This window comes from Oryzias melastigma, unplaced genomic scaffold, assembly GCF_002922805.2.
Source record: "Oryzias melastigma strain HK-1 unplaced genomic scaffold, ASM292280v2 sc00262, whole genome shotgun sequence".
NCBI lineage: Eukaryota > Metazoa > Chordata > Actinopteri > Beloniformes > Adrianichthyidae > Oryzias > Oryzias melastigma.
The window spans coordinates 359,840-369,267 of record NW_023416896.1 but is presented as its reverse complement, the minus strand read 5'-3'; the positions used below and the strand labels follow the sequence as shown (position 1 = coordinate 369,267).

Here is a 9,428-nt window from a genome sequence, read left to right as displayed (position 1 = left end):
ACCAGCATTCCTGCAGGTGCTGCTCTGGAAAACAGAAACGACCATCCTGAAACCAACGGCGTTTCAGGGGCATCAAGGTCTGGAAGATGAACGCTTTAGGAGTAGAAACCATTGACTGTATAGAGGAACTGGACAGAGCAAGCCCCCCTCCTTCCGTGTTCCATATAGGAAGTACCACTGGGTTGCAAAAAGGCCAAAGTCCCATTGACTTCCATTGAGAAACAGACAGTTATTTCTCAGTCATTTTATATGTCAGAATAGTCATTCTTCCTCTGCTGCTTTCTGATTAACTTCTTTTTTCTAATCCTAATTTTTTTTAAAGATTTTTTTTCCATTATCACAAGTTATTAGAGTTATAAATTGACCAATCAGATGGCTTAATAAGCGTTTGTGGGTCTGACGTCGAACGTCTGGGGCGTTTGAGTGACAGATGACGGGTAGCCAATGGGAGCAGACTTCATCAATGGGTCCGTGAAGACCTTTTAACACCTACTTTACAATTCAACAACGTACCAATCATTGTCCTACTGTTGTTTTCCTCAATGGAATGTACCGATGCAGCAGTTTAAAACAACAAGAGGAGCATGCTCTCCACAGTTTTAGATGAGGATTTACTCTGTAGAAATAGATTTCACTCTGAGGTTATGTGCTTTGGACTTTATTGTTTGATTAACGTTCGTTTTTCTTTATTTCACTGTTTTGATTGTAGCTTATAAATAATAAGTTGCGTATCATACAGAATGGTACAGCTCCTCCATAAAATCACCAACCAAAGTTTCATCTTCGCCGCACTTTTCCAGCTTCAGCCTGAATTAGACGCAGCCGTCTGAGGAGCGCGAGACAAACTTCAATGGATGTTGTCGTATTTTCAAACAGAAAAAAGATCCAGCTGTTCACTTGTTAGGATGGTTATTTATTTTAAATACCGCTGAACGCGCTTCTCACGTGTGACTGATCAGACTGTAACGTGGCAGCGCATGAGAACTGACAAGCTGCTGCTGCGCCGGAGGGGGGCCGCGCGCCACTCTGCAGCGGTGTCACCCAAATGCTCCTTTTAGCTGGACTAAAAGGAATAAATGTAAGTAAATCCCAAAGGACCGCTGACAGAATCAAATGTTGGAATGGTTCTCCCTCAAAGGCTTCAACAATGACTTGTACAATTCTCCGGCGTTATTAAAGTAGAATCTGTTTACATCCCGCGGTCTCGTGGTAGAGGCGAGGAAAGAGGCAGACGGATGCAATAAACTCTCTCCTGATTGGCGACAGTACTTCCTGTAGATATGACTCAGCTATGACTCAGAGACTCAGACCAATCGCTGAAGATGGGTTGCAGACGTTTGCAAATGGCGGTATCCGTTTCAGGAAGTGACGGTGAAAGCGGCGGCCTACTTTCGCGATGAGTGGAGGTGAGGCATTTCCAATGGGGAACCTCATGGCTCGAGAAGTCCAGTATTTTTACAGTCAATGGTAGAAACTTTATTAATGAAAACATTTATGACTTTAAACATCAGGAATAAAAACTATGAAGAGATTTTTTTAATAAAAATGTGTTTCCACGGAGGAACAGAAGATCTGAAGTCTTCATGTTTACAATTGACGGCAGGAAATGATTCGGGTGGGATGATTTGTACATGAGTGGCTGAAGAGAAGAAATGAGGAAGAGGCATGAAGAATCTGAGGAGTGATGTCACTTCCTTGTAGTTGGGCTGGGGGAGGCCTTGGTGTGAAATCCACCCCCTCCCTGAATGATGATTTCGTGAGGTTATTTATCTGTAAATCCTGGAGCCTTTACAGCTCAGATTATCTAGACCACAGAGGATTAGTTTTCAAATGAGTCTTTTTTTTTTTTTTGTGTTAATTTCATACATGTTTAGCAAAAAAACTTTCTACTCTTCTTTAAAATAAATGTACTATCATTGAAGATTTCAGAGCATTTGAAACTGGTTTATACTGGGTTTTTATGGAGACAAAACTCCGGAGTTCAGAGCTGACATCACACGGGGAGTTTGATCACATTCTGCCCGGCAACAGGACCGGTAATGACATTTTGAAGCAGAATAAAAGTATCTGCAGCTGTTTCTGGTGTTTTCATTGTTAGTTTGATTCTATCTCCTTCATTATGTCCTACATAAAAGCCAGGAGCATTTTGCTAAACATTTTAAAGATTTTTTAAACCTTTAAAGCTTCATCTGAACATGTTCTTCCATGCCTCAACATCAGCTCCTTTTCATCTCACATTTCTTCTGCAGTTAAGAACATATTATTTCTATTGCTTCACACCCATTCATTTTCCTGCTGAGTGATTTTATCATGCAAGTGTTTAAGATCATTAAAACCATGCTTTATTTTCTCAAACACATATGGAGGGGGGTATTGGACCTGCTGTGAAAGAAATACATTTAAGAATATTTTTATAGCTTCATCGTGTGAAGGATGGAGGCAAAGAGCTGCAGGAATAAAACGCTGAAGAAGCTGAAAATGACAAAGAACGTGAGGAGACGAAGGATCTGAGACAGAAATGTAAATCTGCTGTGATCCTCAGAAAAAAACAGAAAACCTCAAATCCCACATAAATACACTTTATACTAAATTAGTCTAAATATGCTCAGATCATCACACATTTCATGAATGTATTTTTAAGATCATATCTTCAACCTTTCTTCTGGCTGAATCTGATTCGTTTGACAATTTTCACTCTTTTCACAGAAAAAAAACACTAAGATAGTTTTCAGGACAAGCTATTTGTGAATAACAGTATATATGTTAACATTATTTAAATATTCAACATTTTTATTATTCAAAAGGAATGTGATCAGACAAGCTTGTGAGAGTACCTGTGATTGTGTGTCATAGTGGGGTTGTAGTGTGTTTGAATGTGTTAAATGTGTGATTGTGATGTTCTGACAGATCATCTCTGAATGTTCTGATAGATCATCTCTGAATGTTCTGATTGATTAATCTATGAATGTTCTGATAGATCATCTCTGAGTGTTCTGATAGATCATCTCTGAATGTTCTGAGAGATCATCTCTGAATGTTCTGATTGATTAATCTATGAATGTTCTGAGAGATCATCTCTGGACTTTGGCTGCACGGTGGTGCAGTGGTCAGCGCTCTTGCCTCACAGAGAGAAGGCCCAACTGGGGGATCTGAAACAGAAACACCAGCTGGGACCTTTCTGTGTGGAGTTTGCATGTTCTCCCCGTGCATGCGTGGGTTTTCACCGGGGACTCGGGCTTCCTCCCACCGTCCAAAAACATGCTTCATAGGTTAATTGGTGACTCTAAATTGCCCCTAGGTGTGAATGTGAGAGTGAATGTGTGTGTGATTGAGGCCCTGAGACAGACTGGAGACCTGTCCAGGGTGAACCCCGCCTTCGCCCATCAGTAGCCGGGTTAGGCTCCGGCACCCCGCGACCCCAAAAGGGAAGCAGCAGACAAGAAAATGAATGAATGAATGCATGGATCTCTGGATTTTTGGACAGATTCATCTCTGGAATATGATCATACTTTAGGCACGTTTATATTTGAGAAAATCTGGGATTGCAGTGAAACACAAATTGACTGTTTTCTGTTTCCTGAAAAGAATGACTCATCTAAAAGAAAAAGAATCCCACGTGCACACATTCACGTGCACACTGAACCTAGAATCAATCTCATTTTTCATAAACTCGAGGGAAATCATCAGTCTCTCACACACACTTCCACTCCCTGATACTAATGAGCATTTTCCCATCATTCCCTTCTTTCTGCCATCTGCTGTCAGCAGCTCCAGACAGAGCCCCCCCCCCACACACACACAGCTTTTCCTTCGTCCTTTATTAAACCATCAGAAGCTCGATGAATATTGATATGAGATCTGAGTCTAGAAAGACGAGTCCAGATTCGGATCGAGGTCAGAACCATGAAGAGACACGAATGATTGACAGATGGAGAAACCTTCAGAAATTATTCTCCTTTAAAATATCTGATCTGAAGGTGGAAAACAGTTGAAGATTGAAGATCAGATCAGCTTTGGTCTGAAAAATGGAAGCTGAGAATCAGATCTTCATCACTGCTGAAGAACATGCATGAGGTTTTGGCGCCATCTGCAGACCGAGAGGAGCAGTGCAGGAAAGACGTGCAGCTTCTTGTTCATCCAGACTGTCAGCTGGAGCTCAGATCCCTGTGGAATGAAGCAGATGAAGGAATCCCTCCCAACACACTTCTGAACAGAGTCCGTCCATGGGAGAGAGAGAACAAACCTGACCTTTCAGCTGAGACTGAAGGGAGCTGTGGGAACAATAGTCTGTGGATGTCTGCTGAGCTTCTTTCACAGATGCATCTTCAGAAGCCTGAGAACATCCCAGCGTCCTTCAACAGATCTGAGCTTCCTAATCAGGAAACAGATACTAGAATGTGATTCTGCTCAACACGATGATGTTAGTTTGCACAGACGTTATTTTAGAGGCTTAGGAGTATTATTATTTGTTATATAATCGATGTGTGAAGGAGGTTTCTGACCGCAGAAATCAGGAACTGTTGACGAAAAAGGCAAGAAGGAGCTAAAGCAGGGAAGGATGGAGTTCCTCAGGGTTCACTGCTGGGACATTGGAGTTATACTCCTGTTGATGTGGAGACATTTCTATAAACCGTTGGCTTGATCTTCATGAACTGACTGAACCTGAGCGTGCTGCATGCAAAGACTCGATCATCTCAGCACAGAGAGATCTGCTGGAACAGGAGAGGAGGGACGTCTTCAGAAATTAACATAAAAAAACAGACAGAAATGTTTCACTTTAAATAAAAAACATGAGGAGTTTTATGGATGAAACAAAGAAATCCGTGATCTCCGTGCAGATACGTGGTTGTTGTCGTTCCTGTTATCACTCTGTCGCAGCTCAGCTTTTGTTTTTGTGGGCAAAAATCAGAGATTTTATTGTGAAATGTCGCTTCCGCCGCTTCCTCCGTGAGCGCGTCACTCAGCCTCCGCCGGTCTGCTGCAGCCGCCGCCGCCGTCTTTCCCTGCGCTCCAAACTCCGGATTCGAGCCCGAATTCCGCCCAAACGCACCTTGATTCCGGAACAGCCTCGCTCTGCCAGCAGATGAAATAACAACAGCCTGACGTCACAACGGAGACCGGCGCGAGGCAGAGACAACAACAGCAACAAACCCGGCAAACAAAGAGGTCCTTCTTCGGCGCCAACATTTTCCCTCCGTACTCCATAGTGATGAGTCATGTGGCCGTCGAAAACGCCCACGCGCTGGAGCAGCAGGTGAGCCCGCCGCTCAGGTGGGAGCTGGCGCGCGGGTCCGCCGCGGGGACGCACTTTAGCCTGCTGCCGCCGAGCGAGGGTCTCCGGGTCCGCTCCAAACGTATCCTCGGTGTCCGCGATCAGACCCGGAACGATGCGGGAACATCCCGGCGTCCTCTCTGCGGGATTCAAACGACGGGTTCGGGTCGGAGCGGGGGGTTCACCGATGTACAGCCGAAATTAAGGAGGAATGAGAGGCTAACGGGGACCCCCCAGTGCCGGCGGACTCTCCGGGTGGACAAATGTAACGCACCCATGGCTGGTCCCCGTAGAGAGGATGAAACAAAACTGCGCAGATTTCCATCCCAGCATCAGACTACCGTTTAGCGGTGATTACGGAGGCTCAGAGGGGACAAAACCGAGATAATTTCATCTGCGTCACCGTGAAAACCAGCCCGGATCAAAATAGTACTAGATGTTCTGTTTAATGTAGCTGAACCGTCCGGAGCTGACCCAAACCGGGCCGCGTGCCTGCGTCCGCGTGCCTCCAAAATAACGAGATGTCATCTAAAAGATCCGCTTTGATGCTGCTGACTGGAACAGAAAAGGAGATGCGACATTTATGGAGCATTTCCGGCAGAATCCAACCCGTTTCTGTTCAAATGATTCAAAAAAATGATCATCTAATAAAAAATGACAATAATTTATGTTTAAATAGTTTATAGAAATCTGAACAGCTGCTGCAAAAACAAGAGATACAAGAAAAACAATGTATTAAATACAATTAAATTGAACAATTTAACATTTAAACAAAATTTCAAATGCAAAAATCTCAGGATTTTCATTGTTCTTGATGAAATGATAATAAAATAGATTTTTATTTATAATAGTCATTTTGATTGGTAGAGATCAAAGAAATGCAAACATTTGTTTAATGATGGATTTCTGTACCTAGAATCAAAGAAAGAAAAATCTGCTTTTAAAGTGTGTTTTCAAGAAAGAAGCTGAAGTTCTTATCACTTTAAATCAGATATTTGTTTAGTTTAGAAACAAAATGTGAAGAGACGGATGGATAACTTCAGAGAAACCTGAGAGCTAATATGAAAGAAAGACCTGTGGCTAAACATATCTTTAAAATGTAAATAAATAAACATCTTTCATCAGATTTATTACATGGATGTGGACTGTCCACATGAGTAAAGCTGAACTGAAAAGGTTTTCTTTCTATCTGATGGTTTAAAAAATCAATTGATTGAAAATTAAAACCTTTAGTTATAAAAAAAGAAATTGATTTGATTTTCAAGAGAAATCTTTTGCTTCTAGCAGCGATCTAAAGGAGAAAAATGCTTACCTGCCTGCTCCTGAGAGCACAGGTGGACTCACCTGAAGGGAAGACCACGCCCCATTTCAGAGCAGAACAGTGAGGAGTATCTTTTTGGAGAGGAGCTACGTTCTGCACCAACCCGGGTTTCCAGGGCGACCTGAACACATCACCACACTGACATGTCTGCATGTGTCTATGTCTGTCAGGAAAGGTTCAAACATCTGCAGGAATCCCTGACAGGTTCCGCAGATGTGTTCAGGTTCTGATGAGAAGAACCTGCAGAACATGCAGCTGTCAGAATGTTCCTGCTGCTGTTCTAGAAGACTCCGGCTGTTTGAAGCGTTTGTCTTTGTCTTGCAGCTCGCCGTCTTGGACTTGAGCGCCCCGGATGGACAAGGTGGAGGTACTAACAGTAAGCAGCCCACACGCTAGAAATGTTCTGCGTTCTGGATCATCTGCTTTAGATCCAGGAAATGCTGTCTGGATGCGTTTGAACCGAAGAGTTCTGAGGAACATCTGAAAGCAGAGCTGCATGCCTTTGCTTTAGAGCAGAAAGTAATGTGGATTACTTTAGTAATCTATTACACTGAGGTGACTCTGTTCTCCATCTTTCAGGACGATATATTCCTCCACATCTGAGGAACAAAGATGCGTCCAAGAACGGTGAGTTTGAGCGTCCATCTGGAACATCTGAACGTCTTCTGGAACTTGGAGAAAAGCCGCCTCCCTCTAACGTTCTCCGTCTGTGTTCAGTAGGAAACGCCTTTGCTGCCGGGCGAGTGGGCGGCTACACCATCGCGCCCACGGCCGGATGTGAGTTTCCTTCTTAGCCTCGGCTTCAATCGCAGTTCTTCTGCTCACCTCCACCTGTTCTCTCCTGTAGATGGGTGGGACGGAGGCCGCAGCGGCTTCGTCAACGGTTACCACGACAACCGCATAGGTGGAAACACCTTCACCCGCGGCCCGCCTCGCATGGAGCGAGGGCGAGGTGGAGTGGGTGGTTATCGCGGCAACAGGGGCGGAGCCTTCAACCCCATGAACCCGGCACAGCCCATGGGCTTTGGTGGGTGGGGGGGGGGCTTACACCATGTTTCATGATTGGAAATCCAGTATTGATCTCATGTTTAGACTGATCCAACATTTATTCTGTCAGTTACAATACGCAGTCCTCACTTTGATGAGTACATAAAAGTACAATCAGTCGACATCATCAGACATTTGTTTACTAGTTGTTTATTTAGTTTTAACTCTAAATGAGGAAAACCTTTATAAATCAGACACACGTTTTAAAGGTTGGATTTCAGCCAAAAAATACAATAAAAATCGTGTAAAACTTTGGCTGGGTGGTCCCACTGGTCCCAACAAGAGGGTCGCCATGGCAACCGGTCTGCTCCAGTTTTGTGTTTTTATGTGAACCTTAATTATGTAAGAAAACTGCCACTTCTAAACTTTCTTTATAAAGTAATTAGAAAAATTGCGACACAGACGTAAAAGCAAAGAACGGATCAATAAATCTGCAGAAATAAAGTCTGAAGAGGGTCGGCACTTTGACTGTAGCTCCGCCCACCTGAACAACATGCTGAAAACAACAAGGGGGTGGGACAAATCAATCAAGAATAAATAGTGAAATTTTTCAATTTAGTTGAATAAAATAGGAAATGTTGAAATGTCCCCCTGAGCTTTCATGAATAGATATTACAGTAAAATATATCAAAAAGAGAATTCAGTGTTTGAGCTGGAGAACTGAATACTCACCTCTGCCCCCAGTGGGCCTTTGAGGAACTGCAACATGGAGCAGAAGTTGTGGGTTTGATTACCTGCTGTCCTCCAGAGCGGTTCTTACAGCTGCAGCTGTGCGTTCAGATGCAGGAGGCTGGACCGCCACCAAGGACGCCTACGGCAGCTTCAGCAGCAACAGGGGGAAGTCCGCCTTCTTCAACGACAGAGGAAACGCCAACAGAGGAAGGTGAGGCGCGGAGAACGCTGTTCACGCCATCTTAACCACCGTTCTAACCGCGGTGCCCATTCCAGGTATGAACACGGCGGATTCGGGGCGGGGGGGGCAGGAAACAGCCGCTGGGTGGAGGAGTCCAGAGAGGACGGAGACTGGTCCAAACCCACGCAGAGGAACGAACGTCTGGAACAGTGAGTCTTTGGTCACAGGAAGCATCAAAACCCGACCTCTGATGGTTCTGTTCATCCCCTGTCCGTGTGTGTTTGTGTAGCGAGTTGTTTTCTGGCAGCAACACGGGGATCAACTTTGAGAAATATGATGACATTCCGGTGGAGGCGACGGGGCAGAACTGCCCCCACCACATCGAGAGCGTAAGCTGCTCATCTTCTAGCATTGGTGTGGGGGGGTGGGGGTCCCTGCATGTGTGTAAACACCCCCCCTCAGTTTCAGGATGTGGACATGGGGGAGATCATCATGGGCAACATCGCTCTGAGCCGCTACACCAGACCCACCCCGGTCCAGAAATACGCCATTCCCATCATCAAGTCCAAGAGGGACCTGATGGCCTGCGCCCAGACAGGTAGGACCCCCTCCCACCCATTCACCTGAATGATGCTCTGCAGAGACTGATGGCGTGGGGGGCGGGGTTTGTTTTTCAGGCTCGGGGAAGACCGCGGCCTTCCTGCTGCCGATCCTCAGCCAGATCTACACGGACGGACCGGGAGAAGCTCTGAACGCCGCCAAAGCCTCAGGAACGGTGAGCAGACGCTCCACACTCTGAGCCCTGGAGGCGGAGCTCCGATGTGACGCCGAACTCTGACCTTCCTGCAGGACAACGGGAAGTACGGCCGGCGTAAGCAGTACCCCATCGCGCTGGTTCTGGCCCCCACCAGGGAGCTGGCCCTGCAGATCTACGA

General features: G+C 45.3%; 1 protein-coding gene and 1 long non-coding RNA gene across 2 annotated transcripts in view; one reads left to right on the top strand and one right to left on the bottom strand.

Annotated features, from left to right (window-relative positions):
- Window positions 1–3,803: 3,803 nt before the first annotated feature.
- LOC112142218 lies at window positions 3,804–4,906 on the bottom strand. Its single transcript, XR_002918550.2, has 2 exons — window positions 4,249–4,906; window positions 3,804–4,164 (listed from the first exon to the last, which is right to left on the bottom strand). It is a non-coding gene; the product is annotated as an uncharacterized LOC112142218 (long non-coding RNA).
- A 215-nt stretch (window positions 4,907–5,121) lies between these two features.
- LOC112142217 (putative ATP-dependent RNA helicase Pl10) overlaps window positions 5,122–9,428 on the top strand; it is a 9,125-nt gene continuing 4,818 nt past the window's right edge. The window contains exons 1-11 of the mRNA XM_024265470.2: window positions 5,122–5,254; window positions 6,918–6,969; window positions 7,173–7,220; window positions 7,311–7,370; window positions 7,441–7,620; window positions 8,421–8,523; window positions 8,589–8,702; window positions 8,783–8,882; window positions 8,956–9,091; window positions 9,171–9,268; window positions 9,343–9,428. Coding sequence (XP_024121238.1) covers window positions 5,210–5,254; window positions 6,918–6,969; window positions 7,173–7,220; window positions 7,311–7,370; window positions 7,441–7,620; window positions 8,421–8,523; window positions 8,589–8,702; window positions 8,783–8,882; window positions 8,956–9,091; window positions 9,171–9,268; window positions 9,343–9,428 — 1,022 coding nt within the window. The 5' untranslated portion in view covers window positions 5,122–5,209. The remainder of the gene's footprint in view (window positions 5,255–6,917; window positions 6,970–7,172; window positions 7,221–7,310; window positions 7,371–7,440; window positions 7,621–8,420; window positions 8,524–8,588; window positions 8,703–8,782; window positions 8,883–8,955; window positions 9,092–9,170; window positions 9,269–9,342) is intronic.